This window comes from Anser brachyrhynchus (genome assembly GCF_964034855.1).
Source record: "Anser brachyrhynchus genome assembly, chromosome: 7".
NCBI lineage: Eukaryota > Metazoa > Chordata > Aves > Anseriformes > Anatidae > Anser > Anser brachyrhynchus.
In genome coordinates this window covers 16,170,619-16,187,752 of record NC_137701.1, presented here as the reverse complement: position 1 = coordinate 16,187,752, position 17,134 = coordinate 16,170,619, and the positions used below count along the sequence as shown (strand labels likewise).

General features: G+C 41.9%; 1 protein-coding gene across 6 annotated transcripts in view; it reads right to left on the bottom strand.

The window, feature by feature from the left end:
- Window positions 1-2,140: 2,140 nt before the first annotated feature.
- PIKFYVE (phosphoinositide kinase, FYVE-type zinc finger containing) overlaps window positions 2,141-17,134 on the bottom strand; it is a 62,349-nt gene continuing 47,355 nt past the window's right edge. For 5 of the 6 annotated variants that reach the window (XM_080600305.1, XM_080600304.1, XM_080600303.1 and 2 more), the window contains 15 exons: window positions 16,868-16,958; window positions 15,729-15,789; window positions 15,001-15,144; window positions 14,776-14,896; window positions 13,571-13,666; window positions 12,791-12,874; window positions 12,222-12,313; window positions 11,218-11,382; window positions 10,637-10,696; window positions 9,953-10,129; window positions 9,268-9,371; window positions 8,875-9,003; window positions 7,392-7,653; window positions 6,723-6,797; window positions 2,141-5,813 (listed from right to left, as the gene is read on the bottom strand). In XM_080600305.1, coding sequence (XP_080456431.1) covers window positions 5,698-5,813; window positions 6,723-6,797; window positions 7,392-7,653; window positions 8,875-9,003; window positions 9,268-9,371; window positions 9,953-10,129; window positions 10,637-10,696; window positions 11,218-11,382; window positions 12,222-12,313; window positions 12,791-12,874; window positions 13,571-13,666; window positions 14,776-14,896; window positions 15,001-15,144; window positions 15,729-15,789; window positions 16,868-16,958 — 1,777 coding nt within the window. In that variant the 3' untranslated portion in view covers window positions 2,141-5,697. The remainder of the gene's footprint in view (window positions 5,814-6,722; window positions 6,798-7,391; window positions 7,654-8,874; window positions 9,004-9,267; window positions 9,372-9,952; window positions 10,130-10,636; window positions 10,697-11,217; window positions 11,383-12,221; window positions 12,314-12,790; window positions 12,875-13,570; window positions 13,667-14,775; window positions 14,897-15,000; window positions 15,145-15,728; window positions 15,790-16,867; window positions 16,959-17,134) is intronic. The other variant, XR_013953771.1, reaches the window with a different exon arrangement.

The following is a 17,134-nucleotide window of genomic DNA, read 5'->3' as shown; positions in this document are numbered from 1 at the left end:
CCCCCAGCAAGCAGTGCAGGGGAAGGGGGCAATGGTCAGTGCACCACAATTTCTCTCTGCTGCTCCTGCCCCCTCAAACTTTTCACCTGCTTCAGTGTGGGCCCTCTCCACAGGCTGCAGTCCTTCAGAAGAAGCCTGCTCCAGTTTGGGCTTTTCACAGGTCACAGTTCCTATTAGGAGAACATGTTCTTGCGTGGGCTTCCCCACAGGTCACAGCTTCTACAGGAAATGCCTGCTCCAGCATGGGCCCTCCATGGCTACAGTTCCTGTCAGGAGAACCCACTCCTGCATGGGGCCCTTTGCGGCTGCAGCGTGGATAGCTGCTGTGGTGTGGTCTCCTCAGGCTGCATGGGAGAACTCTACTCCAGCACTTGGAACATCTCCTCCCCTCCTTCTCTGCCTTTGGCATTCACAGGGCTGTTCCTCACTCTTTTTCCCTTTGTTGTCTTCCTTAAGTGCATTTTCACACAGGCACCACCAGCTTTGCTGATGGGCTCAGCTGTGCCCTGCAGGAGGTTCATTGGAGCCAGCTGTGACCAGCACATGGCAACCCTTGGCCACCTCCCACAAAGGTCATCCTGCAGCCCCCTGCAGTTAACAACCTTGCCAGGGGCACTCCATAGACCAGTTCTCTACCTCTAGAAAGCAATCAGCCTGTTTAAGAAAAAGAAGATTTAAAAAAGTACTTCAGAACAGTAATTTTCACCCTTCTCACGCTAGTGCCCCTCTCCCTAACTTCAGTGTAATCCAAAAGAAGTTTTGCTTAGAGCACTGTTGGGATGAATGGGCTAGAAGTGTAAGATGGGCGAGGAGGATGGGATCAGAACAGAAGACTAGTGAGGAGGATTTAAAATATGCTCAAGTGACCTTGAAGCTGGGAATGCATAAAGTCTGGGGAGCAGCAATGTAGAAAAAACATAACTTATGTCTGCTGTTGTTTATGCTTGAGCTCTGGGCTTCAGTACAGGAAAAAAAAATCAAAGAAGCACACGGAGAATCACAGCATGGTGGTAAAAACTGTGCCTGCACAGTAAACAGGCTTTGATAAAAACAGGTGAAACCAGCAGGCCAGCAATCTCCTAGGATGGACCCTGTTTAGTGGTTCCTGCATTCTCACTTGTGTGCCTGTGCTCATGTACCTCTGCTCAGGTGCTGCTTCGGGGATCCTCCAGTTGGAAAGGTAATGAGAATAAATTGACTCTTTGCATTTTAGCTGAGTCTGTTTGTTCCTGTTGCCTGCCTGTGCTGACTCACACAAGCACAAATTTACCTTTTACTGAATATCGACTGTCATACCTGGAAGGACTGATGCTGTTTGGTCCTATACTTGTTAGGCAGCTGGACTTAGTTCCTTTTGCAGAGCTCTATCAGTGGGATTCATTGTGAACAACCCAAGAGAAGCCCCTCAAGTTCTGCCACTCAACCTTACAAAGGAAGCACCGCCCTAAGTTGAGCATCCCGCCTTTTTCCTTGCTCACACACCTGTGCTGGGACAGCTTCTGATGCAGTTTCATACAGCAGTAGACAACAGAACCCAAACTCACCTGGCAGAAGTGAGGATGCCATGTAATGGAAATAAAATCCCTAAGTTTCAGGTTTTGAGTTTAACACAGTCTAAGAAACAACAAGGCCCCTTCCCAGATCTAATCACACATCATTTTTAGCTGTAAGAGAGGAAGTTATTATATACTAGAAACATGAAGCAACCCAGACAAGCCATAAGCTTTCAAACCTCCTTGGATGATCATTATTATTAAATCTTATCCATTCAAGAGAAAACTACAGAAATACCTGGAGAACTTTTCTAAGAATGCTCCACCTCTTGGAAGAATCGGGCCACAGAAACATCACCACCTGGTGGACAAAACTGGCTCCCTGTCTCACACAGCACTATGTTGGAAAGCAGCTGGAAGAGTATGACATGTTATTAGCACATTCTGGAAACGCTGACCTGGAGAGCTGCCCAGAGGTCCTGCTACATCAGAAGATTCAAGCTGCAAGGCAACGAGATGAAAAACATGCTTACACTGCATGCAAAGCAGGCAACCTCCAGCAGAGCAAGCACAGGGCTTGGCCTCTGATCAGGAAGGTGGGATTCTACGGGAGACATAACTGCTCCACCACATGGAACAGACCCAAGTATATTTTAGTCACTTTATTTGCATTTTTATCTATATACATTACATTTTGATTCTCCAAGTAGTCAAGGCAGTTACTCTCAAATAGTTTAGTACATCAATCTTATAAAATACAGTTGAACCAAGGTAGATTAGAAATACATACATTATGATACATGAAGTGCTTTGAATAATGGTTAGTCTGGCCTCCTGCTAGTGAGTGATTAATTTGGTTTTGGTCATTCTCACAGAGGACAGCCCACTCCACAGGTAACTCCACCTGAGCCCAGTGGAGCTCCTTAACTAGCAAGAGTCCCTCGTGTGCTTTTGGGGAACAGAATACAGCCCTGGGCTATTGCAAGGCAGCCTGCTGTCTACACGACTTGAAACAAGTCATTGATTCTGAATGGGACAAGGTTTAGATGTTTGTCACAAGGCCTCAGTTCAAAACAGATGAGCCAGTGCAACTCTGGAAAAAAAATGCAGTCTTACAGTGCATTTACAACTGGATTTTGCTTATGCACATGTACACTACACCTGCATTACAAGGAAATAAAATGCTCTAATCAAAGGGCTTATTTAATACCCAGGCCACTCCATTAAGACATCCTTAGGCATGCTGCAGGGACACAGGCCTATCAGCCCCACAAGAAGGATCTATTCTGCATGAACTATTGTTCTCCTTTCAAGAACATCAGCTTTGTAGCAAGTGAAATGCCAGGACAATTCTTAATATAAAAAGGAAACGTCTGGGGGGATCTATTCTATTTCTGGGACTTGAAGTAGCAATGCTTCCAGCTTTAGGTTACATGGCACCCAAAGATGTCCCAATTCCAGTTCATGCTACTGTTTCACCCATGATTAGTAGTTCGCTACCTACTCCAGGCTGGTCAGTACTAGTCTATGAGCCACATCCTGACCAAAAGTTAACTGTTGATTCCAGCCCAAGATCTCTCCAAACGCTATGACTTCAGCCCAAGACTGTAATTCAAACAACTAGGCTCTGCATTCACAGGCTGCAGAACAGCTGGCCAGAGGGGAGGGTTCTCCCATTTTGTCCAGTGCCAAAGGCCTCATGCTATTACACACAGGGGAACATTAACTACAATCGGATGACCAAGTTACTTTACAGCCAGCTGCTTGGGACTCTGGAAGACAAGCAGAGCAGCCACATACCACTCTGGAGTAAGGATTACTGGTGATAAGACAGGGCTTGCAAAGCCCAGCTCTGCACCAAACTAGTGCAGATGCCATGACACTGCCCATATTCATGGTCCATCATCCACTGCACATACTAACTACAGTGAAAGATAACTAGCTGCTGTTGGGTCACCTTAGATTTCGGGTAAGTCAAGTATTTTCCCTATAAACTTCAGGATAGGAAGGAGAAAGTTGACATGTAATCTTTAATGGAGAACAGAACAGATTCAGGCTACATGTCAGGCTCTTTCTTGAACATCAGTGGACCAAGACAGAAGGCAGGAGACACAGAAATGACTAGCATTGAGCTGATGGACAGGTTGGTTCCTCATTACACAAGGCCCTACACAAATAACCAGCCTGGGAGCACATTTCAATGCAGGAGATGATATGTCCCAGGGGTAATCAGCTTCACCCAATGCCCTGTGCTGAACTGGAATGATTCCATGCCAGAGCGAGTCAAACAGAACTGTCATCTTTCCACAGCACACATCACTGCAGCCTTCCACACTGCACCCCCAGAAACAGAGATTACATTGGACAGAGGAAGCAAGAATACTTTCGTTTCTGCTGCTCCAAGGCCAGTACTTTTGCTCATCATTGGAAATGATGGTGGGGAGTAGGGAAGACTTCTTCCAACACAAATGACTGTTGTCTTCTGGCAACTCAGACTTGAACTGCACTGGTTGTTTTCAGAGCCAACAATTCAGTTTTCACTGTCCTTTCCTTTCCCAATGCTGCCCAGGTGTCACTCCTGACCAGTCACCACCATCTGCTGCAGAAGAAAATACTGAACACAGGAGGAGTGAAAAAAATGCACCTTTCAATCCATAGCTACAGTGAAGATGGAATTACCAAGCAACTGATCAGAATGAGTAAGTGGTCATGAAGAGCTATACTGTCCCAGACTCCATGTCTGAAGTCCTTTCGGAGACTGGAAGGACAAGGACAGTATTCTTGCTTCTCAAACTTGCATTTAAAAAAAACAACAACGAAAACATAACTCTTATTTACTGGCCTATATTATACTGAATCTAAAAAGTAAACTTGTCACCTACAAAACAGGTAAAAAATAATAAAAATGGAAAGAGGTGCTTATTTTCATAATGTAGAGATCCTCAGATCTCTGCACATCTTATCCATCATACAAGATACTTGTTAGTTCAGTTTTTTTCAGAAGAATACATTCATCTTAGTGGTGCAAAAAGAAATCTAATACTGCTGAAGAGTTTTTTCCCATTGGAATTGCACAGTGTGACGAGATCTGGATGCTTATTCTCATCAGCATGTCACGAACACAAGAAAAGCATTCTCCTGGCAAAATTTCACCATGAGGTAAATACATTGTTTCAAAGGCTTTAGGAACTGAAATGGATTTTAAGTGATCTGCCGGGAATAACGGTTTCATTAAGGAGAAAGTTGTCAATCTAAGTCTACATGCATTTCATCTGGCAATTTGGTGCCTTCTATTAAGGAAAGAGTTAACCAGCTTCATAACTAAAAGTAATTGAGCCTTGTTACATAAAAGGGTATGTTTTAGTTACCCATTTCCAGGGAGTAGGGCAATGTTTTGATCAAATTCCTGTTTAGGATTGAAGGGATATGTTTGGGGTTTGCAGCATGCTGATCACTGACAACCCATCTTTATGGGATTCAGCTAAAATGAAATTAACAGAGACAGAGCTGTACTGCACTATTAAAAGATGTAGTGATTTGGAGAGTTATGGCATTATAATTGTGGAGCTGCCTTAAAAAAACACAACAAAACAAATCCATGCATGCATACTTCCCCATCCTCAAGTACTGTTTACAGAACCTAGTAAAAAGTGAGGCTACAGAGCATAAGCAGGACAAGTTATTCTTGGATCCTAAACAGGTCAACTACAGATCACTGAAAAAAAAAGCAGAACTTAGGAATTAACTTCATTCTTCTCTCACTCACCCTCATGGGGTGGGGGGGATATTTCACATTTGCAGTACTACACATCCACTACAGAAATGTGAGCTGTTCATATTCAACACCACTTAAGGAATGCAAGACTTACAGAGATCATGTACTTCTACACCACCAGAACTGGATAGTAGGTTTCAGTGCTCATACACGGAGATAGCACCACCTTCCATACTGACAGAAGGAATGTCTCAATCAGCGCTCTTCAGTGGTACCTTACAGCTTAGATCCTTAATGAGGCTGGCTTGCCCATCAGCCTCCAAGAGAGGATTAAAGTGCAACGAGCAAATTTCACACACTGCAACATAATGCACACGGTCAGTGTAGACATGGAACTGCAATCCTCTTGCTTACTGCTGGGCAGGCCACAGGAAGAGAGTGGCCTGTAACATCATTGTCCTCTTGTGCTTTCCCAATATGGGCTTTAGTTTAGCAATTCAGGCCCAGCCCTGTCCAATGGTCTGGCACCATCAGGAAATACTTGTCCATAGCTTCACAAAACCTGGTCCGGTACAGTTCTGGAGAGACCACAGTTGGCATCTTACCTAATGTGCAAGAGGCAAAAGCAGTTAGAAATGGGCTAAAGAGTACACTGCAGTACAGGCAGGTTTCACGTGAAATTACAGCATCAGATGGTACAACAATGAAGGCACACTGTACATGGAACCAACAAGTATTGTTAGATTTTATTTACTTTTTAAACATTTGGGAGACAAGAGAGATCAAGGTCTGGATCCCTAACAGTGAATTGAGATTCACCAAGTTGGAGAAACTAGGTTTTTTACACCGGTCCCAATTGGTTTTTTTCTTCTCTTGTTTACATATCTTTACAGGCTTTCCCGCAGAGAAGCAAATTTCTCCCAGGAAAAATTTAACTCCGTGGACATGCTCTTATCTTCTCCAGATGTCCAGGCAGTGAGACCAAGTGTTTCCCTTCCTTTTTTTTTCTAGCCTTCCTACCAGCACATGGCCAATACTATGCAATTCTGCACAACAAGTACTCCTCTCACTTCCACAAAGGAAACTTAGCTCCTCAAAATCTGGGTAGCAGTACTCAATCATTTGATAAGGACTCCTCCACACCAATAGTCCAGAAGAAAACTGATTTTCTAGACTCAGAAGACTTCTTCTGAAACCAGGCAGCAAGGACTTTTGCTAGCATGTCTCTACAGTTAAATTTTTGTGTGAGCACCGGATAACGACAAAACGTAAGAGAACAGTGATATATATCTCCCATCCCCAGGCTTTCAAGTACTTAAAGGGTCTCTCATAAAGGCAGGTCAGTGCATGATTTTTTCTGAAATTCTTTATTCCTTCCCCTGCTCTGCACATCTTAATTAAAAGTGTAGCAATTTCACACAGTGGAGAAGTTGTAGGTTTACTAGCACAGTTATCGGAAGCTTCCAGGTAAAAAATAAACACGATCAAAAGTCTTTCTTTCATTCTAACCTTACCTTGTCCTCCCAAGATGCCAGTTGACTTCACCACCATTTCAAGTTTTTTGTCCCAGGTAAAAGTGCGAATATAATCTGTTGCAAGAAAAAAAAAAATGATCCACACCAAAACACGTCTTATCTGCTATAACACAAGTAACATGTTCTAAAACATATCTATTCCTCCTCCAACTGGGAGAAGGACACAGTAGGCTTCCATAGACAGGACTTGGGTGCTCTCCTGGCGAGCATTTTCACTTTCCAGATTATTTGAGATTATTCATTATATTTGGTTGGGGTGATATTTGGTTGGGGTGAATATGATAGCTCAAGAGTTCAGGAAGGTCACTATCAAATCAAACAAACAAAAAACTGCCCAGGCAGTTAAAAGCTTTAAGCATTATTGTAGCCACTTGCAGGTTCAAAGTAAACACTTGCCACTTCATGGAATGAAGGATTGGAAACATCATAAATAACCCTGAGTGGAAAAGGGGGCTGCAAGGAAAAGACTTCCCGCCACCACTCTGAACACCCATGACAGGTAAGTGCAGTATTCCATCAGGGAGAAGACGAGCTTTCTTGGCACACGTCTCTGTAGTGGTGGTGCAGTTCTAAGAGTACTAAAAATGCCGAAACCAGAAGAAAGCAGTGTCACTAGCTGAAAGCAAGCAAAAGCAAAAGGCAACCTACCAATGATCCCAACAACCAGCTCATTGTTGGTATCATCACGACCCACCAGCAGGGAGTAGTCTATGATGAGGTGGCTGGAAAGGAACTGGGAATCACTGTGTATGGAAGCTCTCAGCACAGCCTTGCAATGGGAACGGATATACAAAGGGTTGTCCCGGACCATCTTCAGAAGGTTCTCATCCAGCAGCACTACATCACAGCTCTCCTTCCCTGTGTCTGTTTTAACGTTTCTATTCCGGAGGGAGCCCTTTAGGTCAAAAACCTGCAAATGGAGAACAGCATTACTACTTTTTTCTTCAGTTTTCTGTGAGGTTAAAGACCTCAATGTGCCTGAGTGCGGTGTTTGAGCAGGCATCACAGCAAAGTAACTCTTGCCTTCTCAGTTGGGAAAAAGACAGCAAAACACAATATTTTCATACAACTAAGAAATTAAAGTTTCATCAGCAGACAGTAGCATGTAAGCCTACATGAAAGCTCTGCTACTTCAAACCACAGTTTTAGGCAAGTTATTTCACTACTATTTAGCCTTATCTAAGCAAAAAAAACTTGTGTCCTTAATTTTAAGATGAATGGGCAAACTCAGCTTCCCAGTCAGCTTATTGATTCAAGTGCTAACAGCAAAGGCACTGAAGATGGAGGTGGGTCTTGCATGAAGCACTGTTTAACAGGGGTTTGCAAGGTGAGAGAGAGACCACAGAATCATTTCGTTGTAAAGGACCTCTGGAGATCTCTAGTGCAATGCTTTACTTGAAGCACATCCAGTTAGAGCAGGTTGTTCAAATCAAGATTTTACTAACTCCAGGGACAGAGTCCACAATCTTTCCCAATTCACTTCTTCCCATAGCCATCCACTATTTGATGTCGAGTATGGGGAGGGAAGGTAGAAAGAAGTGATACTATATAGTATTAGATGCAACATTTGTTTGAACTTCCTTTTCAGCATTGATTCTGTATTTGAAGCGAATTTTCAAAGTCATTCTAAGGTTTCCATTCTATTGCCTCAAAGGCCACTCTTCCTTTGCTAAAGAGCAAGGCTGAACTCAAAACCCTATGGTTCAGAAAGAGTGGATTTAAAACATTATTAGTTTCCCTAACTTCACAGAGAGCTCACTATCACCATTAGCGAGGCTCTCCTTTTAAATAAATTAGTCTGTAATCCTAATTAATTTTATAAATGCTTGACAAAGTTTTCCCAAACAAAGGAGATGCAAGGACACCTTTTGGTTTTTGGCAACCAAAGGAGATGCAAGGACAAAAGACTTAACAACTGAAGCATGCACTACAGCAACCTGAACTAGCCAATACAGTCATCAAGCTACTGAGGATCACATAACAAGGAACAGGCTCAAACTGTCAACTTTGAGCACACGCAAAGTTATCTAGATAGATACCACTGACCCTGCTCTTGCTCTCAGCCAGGAAAAAGACTGCACTGCAGTGGAACAGAACACTTGGTCACATATAGTCAGCACTTAACTCTTACCTGAGCCATCTTCCTTCCATAGAAAAGGTTTTCCATGACAAGCAGATCCAGCTTCTTCTCTGTGTTGTTTTGAGAGTTCTTGTACCCAATCCGATACACCCCAAGAATTTTAGCCAGTGCTGTGGGTTTCTGGTGAGAAGATATTGGGTAAGATCTTTGTGTGCAGGAAACCAATCATATACGAGAAGTGCCACTATCCTGACTGTGCATTACAGCTTAGAAGCTCCAGCAGAATTCCCACTTTTCATCTCAAAAACACATTATTATAACTCATACCTCCAACTTTTTTTTTGCTTAAATGTAAAGAGGTGATAGAAACAGCTACTAGTCAGTAAAATACAAAACACTGCCTACAATAAAGTTCATTTTAAAAAAAAAAAGGAAAAAACATACCTTCTGCTGAACTGCATTAGTTATGTAAGTGAAATAATGTGGAGCAAAGTCAAGGAATGACTGGACTTCCAGACGAGGCATCTGCTTCAAGATAAATCTATCATCTGTTTTAACATCAGACAAAAACAACAGGCTTACATACTGTAAGTGATGTATTTTTTTCAAGTTCTTGAAACAGTCGTGCAGCTGAAATGGTCGAAAAATTAAAGGACTGAAATTCTCTTAGATATTCTTAGCAACAGGAGTTGATTTCAAAGTTTATTTATCTTTTTACTGGATATGTTCTGAATTTCAGCCCAGTAGTAAACAAGGGAGAAAACAGACTGCCTACGTTTGATTTACCTCAGCTACCTGAGCTCTTTGCACATACAATAAAAACAGGCTATAGACCCTTCATTCATGACTTGCTTTAAGTAGCAGCCTAGAATCAGCCACTGTTGAAAAGAAAAAAACCCTACAAATCAACTACAACATGTGGAAATATAAAACAACAGTTTCTTTAATAACCACAGTTGTCCTTGAATTATACTGACTTTTTGATTTCTGAAATCTACCTAGCTTTTCATTTTGAGTCGTCATTTGACGGTCAGCAACCCTCTGGCTAGATGTGAACAATGATTAAACAACACAACTATCGCCACACCCCCAAACACCACCCGCTAATTATGAACGAGACCACTTTTACCCTCAGTCACATAGAACGCAGCCCCAGATTTGCCACCGCGTGCTTGCCAGGGCATAGAGTGAGAGAGGGAGCGGATGAAGTCTTCTTCACTGCTCCCCAGAATCACTTCACGCATCTTGTGAAACTCGCCAGCGTAATAAATCCTGCAGTAGAATTTGGCATTCGCATCTGAAAATTCTGCAAGAAAAGGTCTTCCTCAATAACAGTGCGCAATACTCACTAACTACCTGAGATGATACTTAGATTTTACTGATGTCTGGAAAAACATTATTTTGCTTAACATCTTGATCTGACAACTATTGCAACTTGGAAATTTAAAACAACAGGAGTTAAATTAAAAGCCTGCAGGAAAATCAACCCCCTTTAGGATAGCTCACAGTATATGTGAAAGGGAAGTGTCCAGACAGCAGCCCAACATGGGGGGGGGAGTGAAATATACCACACAAAACCAAAAAAACTACCAAAGTTTTAACAACTGAAGTTTTATGTGGTATTTCTGTACCATGGATTGATTAAAGTAAAAAAGCAGCATTGCTTTGTTCTTGATTTTTTTTTTCCCATTTTTTTCCCCCCATTTATATGGGACAGGAAGGAAAAATAAATCAAACTTGAAGATTTATTACATTCACATAAAGAAAGGAGTTTATCAGCTAAGACTTCAAGTTATTATGTACAACAACTCACGGAGTTCCACATGGGGATTCACCAGCTGCTTCTTCTGTCCATCTCCTCCATCTACCTCATCTGAAGGCATAAAGGTACCACTCAGTCACATTTATTCATTATTATTACCCAGAAAGCCATGCAAGATACTGCTTGTAAACTCATTACAAGAAAACTATTTTCTTTTCTTCAAGAATAGATAATGAACTATAGAATCAGACACAGCTGTAATTATACATCTGCTAGAAGGTCATTGATATTCATGGAACACAAGTACAAGCTTTCTCTTAGCTTGTTTTCTTTATTTTCCATGAACCAAAACAATAGAAGTTAAATCTCAATGTTCCTATTCCCTGTTCAAACAGGGATTTGAAAGCTGTCCTCCCCATTTCCCTTCTCATAAAGCAAAGCAATATTATCAAAAAAACCTACATTTTACACTTAAATCACTCATTTTCAATGCACGTTTGGCTGAAACAAGCTATTGATAAGTGAACTGTTGAAAGAGTATGAGCTAGAATGCATTTATGGCCCTTTAAGTATTAATAAGGTTTGGAAGAAATAACAGTCCAAAACAGAAGATGGACTTTACAGTCCTGTACCTTGAGGCTCTGCTCCTTGGTTTTCTGCTCCCTCTTTGCCCATCTGTCCAACCTGGTAGTAGGCACTGTCAGCACCACGTAAGGTCTCTTTCTTCTGGGAAGACAGGTCTGGGCTCTTCCCTCCCGTGCCACGGAAGAAAGACAAAACGCCAGATGATTTCTTTGCTAGAGTGAAAAGAATAAAGAAGTTGGTATTGGCATTATGAGAGGCAGTTTAATAAAAGCTTGACACAAAAGAATTCTCCATTCATTGTTCCAACTGGAAGGGTGATGTTATTCAACTAATTTGGCATTCCTCAGGCAACCAATATCTGTCAGATCAGCAGATTTATTGACTTAAGTAGCACTGTGGAATGCTGGAGTCATTTCACATAGCAGACTTCACAAGAAGAGGGAATTAACACTTCAAATGACTGCAGCTGCAGAGGTGAAGCATCAACATTTCAAATGCAGAAAATACAATTCAAAGCATGAGTTGTGGTAACAGTCAGTCATAATTTAGAACTTGGAAAGGGAGGACTACAAAACAGAAGCCTACCCCAGTGGAAGAATGAATGGCACCTTGAAAAAACACAGACCAAAGTGAGGATCTTTAATGTAAAAGTATTCTGTCCTCTCCATTTTAAAATATTTTAATTGGCTACTTTTTAAACAAGGCAGAGGCCAGAACAGAGGTATCATGACCCACTGAACACGCTAGATCCAAGAATAACTCAAGTTCCACTACATAACAACACATTAAAGCAGATAATAACATGATCTCATAAGAATCCGAGAAGGCGATTACAGACAGAGACTTGTAAAAAAAATAACATTTTCTACATCAAGTCAACTACAAGATGCATCACAGCTTCAACATGACAAAGCTCAACAAGCCCATTTGGAACAATTTTAGTTTAGTACTCAATTTGTTATAACTTTCACGCTATCTTAAATTCAGGCTTAGTAGACTTAAATCTGAGCTGAGATTAGTATCACATATGATTTTGGCAAAGTTGTCTTACGTTGTTCAGGTTCTGCAGTACGATTTGAAGGACCCATGGTGGTCTCAGGCAGGCGGACAGGGCTACTGCTCTTTGGTTTGCTGTCTGACATGCTGAAAGACAAAAAAGTCATAAGGCCAATATACACTGCTACCCAAGATACTATTGCTTTATTCCTGCAGAGCTATGTTTCTTCTGAGCCTAACACTAAGGGAAAGTGATATAGTTTGAAGTAGTAATGATGCAGAAGTCTCCAAAGTTGACTGCCTCTACCTCCCAGAGAAAGTCTCTCAGAACTCCAGAGCAACACTTGCTTCCATCACCATCAGCAAGTTGAGCAGGGCCAATGCTCCCTACCATGCATGTATGTATGGTTAAGGGACCAGGTGAGGGAGCCAGAACAGCCTCCAGCGTTAAATGGAAATTCAGATACTGCAAGAACGTGTTGGCACACAGATTGTGCCATATTCCATCAGAAAGCAGAAATCCTAACTGAAGCATATTTTCAGGGTCTTTCCCCATCCTAGTTTTGGTTTCTTTACCACTATCACTTTGCCTTTGCTCTAAATACTGCAGTTCCTGCATTTAACCTGTTCGGCTGTGGTCCTTCTTCAGAACTGCTTTTCACAGATGCTTTGGACAACTCATCCAGGGCATTTCTGTATTCCTTGCAACTGAAGGAAAAAGAAAAGGAAAAATTGTCTGAGAGACCCCACAACACCTGCCCAAAGATTCAGTTCATAGACAGGAAACAAACCCGCAGTAGGAAACCTCTGCCTCGTTTTTTCCTTACAGCTAGGATAAATTTCCGTATGACAGATGCTGCTCTAGATTATACTGCAGGAAAAAAGTCCCCCCTTGTTAATCCCTCTTCTGCAATTTAAGAGAATGAGCTACTCTGAAAGTCTTCTGCCTGGTGGCAAACAAGCCCCAAGATTTACTGAAGCTGCTAGTTTGTAGAGCCAAGTAGTAGCAATAGCTGCTATGACTGAGGGTAAATGAGGGAGAGATTGCATTACAAACACCCAATTGGTGTTCCTTAACTCAGCTGCACTTTCTCCAGGCTAGGGAACTGATAGAAAGAAATGCAAATAAAGCTTGCTAACAGTATCAGTTTTCACAGAACACCACAATTCATTTTTGTGTACTTGAGCTGAACAGGAATGTCTGAAATCCAGTTGCAAGTTGGAAAACCTACATTTCATATCTCAGTAATACAAGGAGACAACTTCAGCTCTGCCAGAAGCTCTCAAAGCAGCTGAGTGAAAAAAAAGTCATGCTTGTTCCCTACCACTAGGATTTAACTTACTCTTGCAGCTTTTCTGTGCAAGAAATATATATGTCTGATGAAGATCAAATCACACCAGTACCTGAGAGCGAAAGCTATGATGGAGCTTGGTTCCTTCTCACAGACTGCAATAGGTACACGTTCGTGCTCATACATTAGGTAGTGCTTATCTGGGTCACTAGATAGAAATGAAATAGGGAGACTGTTAGTAGATCACAGAAGTCTGTGGAAAGAAAAGTTCAAGGTTTGGTTAATCTCAAAGTCTCTTCACTGCACTTCAGGCACAAGCTGCAAATCTCAGCATGGAGCCAAAGTGCCCCAGATCAGCTTCTCCTAATAGACATGTTCACAGTTATGTGGTTAAATCTAACCAGCAATGTGTTAGAACGATCATCACTTCAAGCAAGCTTCTTACATCAGAGGATCAGCTCTAAGTTAGAGTCTCTCTCTGTTTAGCAGCCACTGTTTCTAACAACACTAAAACATGTCAGTTTGCTTTGACTGTCTTGCAGTATAGCCTGCAGAGTGAAGTTAGGAGATAGGCTTGAACTCTTTTGAACAAGAAATTTAGTACAACAGCCTCTCCAAAGCCTCCTCAATTTTTTAAGAGGTTTTCTTATCTGTAGGGTTGTTTAACTTAACTTTAACCTCACTAGCCGATGATCTCTACTACTACCTTGGAGTTTAGAAGTTAGGCTGCCAAACATTAGGTTCAAGTCAAACAAGAAACACTGCAACACACGCAGACAGAGTAGCTGAAAAACTTCCCAGCCTGCTCATTTTCACGTGAAAGAAGGACTTGAGGGCACATGCAGTAGCCATTGAACCTGACCTACACCCAGACAATGCCAATTTGAGTCCAACTCTTGGAAGAGGTCTAGAAGCAAAAACAAGAAGCAGGCAGGTAACTTTAGTAAGTCTTTACTGAGGAAGGACATTTCTGCTCCCTCACTGCAGCTAGGAAGATAGCATGTACCTCTTTCCTCCTCCCTTTCACCTCTCACAAGAGTTCTGAGTAGACATGCACACTAGGAGGAAGACAAACTGATAACGTATATGTACAAGGGTGGCATAGAAGTATCTGTGTGATTAATAAGAAAAGGGGGTAACCTACAAACCCCTAGAAGGGAAAGAAGATTCCTTGCCTTGAGGAAGATCTTTAGTCTATTTGGATGCAAACCCAGCTGATGACTTAAATTATCTAGGAAGCAAAGGAAGCATGCATAGCTGTTTGCAACCTGACCAGGCTGCTAATTTTGCACATCATGTGTATTTGGCAGTACTTACAAGGGAAACGGAATGGGGTTATAATTGTTCCCAGGCAACAAGTTAGCCAAAATAGCTTTCATAGTAGATTTCTCCTTCACTTGGCTGTCTGTAGATCCTAATGAGTGTCCATCAAACACATCTGAAACAGAGATAAGTTACCACATTTGCCATTTTCTGCATAGATCTTATACACTTGCCAGAGGAAAGGAAGAGAAGGAATACAATACCACAACAGAACTATACCTTCTGAGCTACTAGTTGTATCCTGTTCAGACAGTGTGCTGGCACCAGTCAGTTGCTCTGATACAACCTCTGGAGGGGTGGGCAACTGAAGATGCGTGGAGCCTGTGGAACTCTGACTCGATAAAGTAGTCAGGAAACGATCCTCTGAAAGCACAAAGACAGTCAAGTCAAGGACAGAGGAAAGCATTAAATATTTTACATTGCTGTCAGAAGTGATATTGCTTGCCTCCAGGCCAAGCTATCACCAGCACCTACTTTCAAGAAGTTTACTTTAAAAGCAGGTAAACTCTCTCAGAGCAAAGGAACTAGCAGCCAATCAATGTACTGTATATAACCTCCAGCAGATGTACACAAACACCCAGTGCCTCCAGTTACCACAGACCACGTATGCCTCACAGGTAAGAGGTCTCAGCACGCACAACCACTTCACAGAAGATGCAAGAGGCATTTCCCAAATTCCATGCGGTTCTTCAGAAAGCTTCTGAAAGTTTTTGAACAATACTCAAAGGGAAACCCTCGGTAGCCTATTTAGCATCAATAGTAACTCTACCTCACATTAGCAGCTTAGTATAATAAGCTTATAGTTGGCTTATCTCCACCTTGTACAACGGGTTTTCACCATCAAATCTGATAGTTTGGTCACACAAAACCTCCCACATTATGTCAGAGAAAGGGTTACAGCAAGCTTCTTTTCATAGCCTAAGAAAAAAAATAAATAAATAACAGACCTTTCTCTCCGTTTTGCAGTGCTGGAGAAGCATTGCGTGGGGAAGCATCCATGCTACTGATCTAGGAAGAATATCAGGTGATCAATGTTGATGCCAGGCTCTTTACAGATGTATCCCTTCCTCTCTGTGGAACACCTGCAAAAGCAGATGTACCACAGCAGAGAACTCCCACCCACTGTTCTCAGTTTCAGCACCATCACTGTCCCTGTCAGCACATGAAACAAGGCAACAGCAACCCAGCTCCACAAGACTGCTGCCATTTCTGTACGCTGCTTTAAAGAGAATGCTCTTCCTCTATATAAGCTTCCTTGCTGCTAGATAAAGGCTAAATGTGTTTTAGCATTAACAAATGTGTCAGGTGGAAACAACACATATGCATGCAGATGAGCAAATCCAGGATCTCAGTCGATTTCTTTTTGTACCTTGCTAGCATTAAAACTATTCAAAGTTCAGCCTCTGTATGACAATTACTGTATGCTGATTACATTGTACTGCCTTGCAGTCTGGATATTTTCTCAGAGTACCAGCTCCCCCAGTGTGGTAGTTCAGCCTACTGCCAACTGTACCCTTACAAATAGTTCTTGAGGGGCAACAGTACAAGATCGTTTACACATCCCCCCAGGCAGTTCCTAAGACACATTATAGAACAGAGACAAACCTACAGGATTATCAGTTCTTCCTGTATTCCTTGCTCTGCCCCTCCTTATTTTTTTATTTTTTTTTTTTTGCTTTTTTCTTTTTCACAAGGGTAAGCTTGATAGGTAGTCACTGTGTCATTTTCTCTCACTCTACTTTCATCCAAACCTAGAGCCTAACAAGATTACTTCCTTCCTATCTAGATGTACCCTTGAGAATGAGTGCAGCTCTCTGCTGTCAGTATTTATATTAACAGTCCAGAAGCACCAAAGAAAAACATCAAAACCTATCCTCAGTCTTCTCTTTCTGTATAATAAAGCTTTTGGTTCATGTCTGTAGAGAGAGATGCATATGCTAACATGCAATTCAAATGTTTACGGATAAAAGTTATACGATGAAGTAAGACAAGTTAACTAATTGTTGAAGTGAACTAAAATTCAACTTTATACTATGGCACTCCCCCAGAACAAATGTTTATTTAACATCCAGACTGCTGCTAGTACCTTGCTTTCTTCACCTTGCCTCAATCTTCCAGGGCTGGGTGGTACTGAAGGGCGCTTTCTCCCTTTCTCTTGTTGGAAGAGATCCTGCAATCTTCAAAAACAAAACACAATCAAAGCACAGATTACACATATTAGCTGTAAAAGGCACAAATTGTGTTGTTTTGCCAAACTAGAAAAACAGCCAAGCATGCCTTCGTAAGTCTTCAATGCGAACTGAAATGGCTGCTAATATGTGCTGAAGCTATGCTTCAAACTGCCAAAGACAGA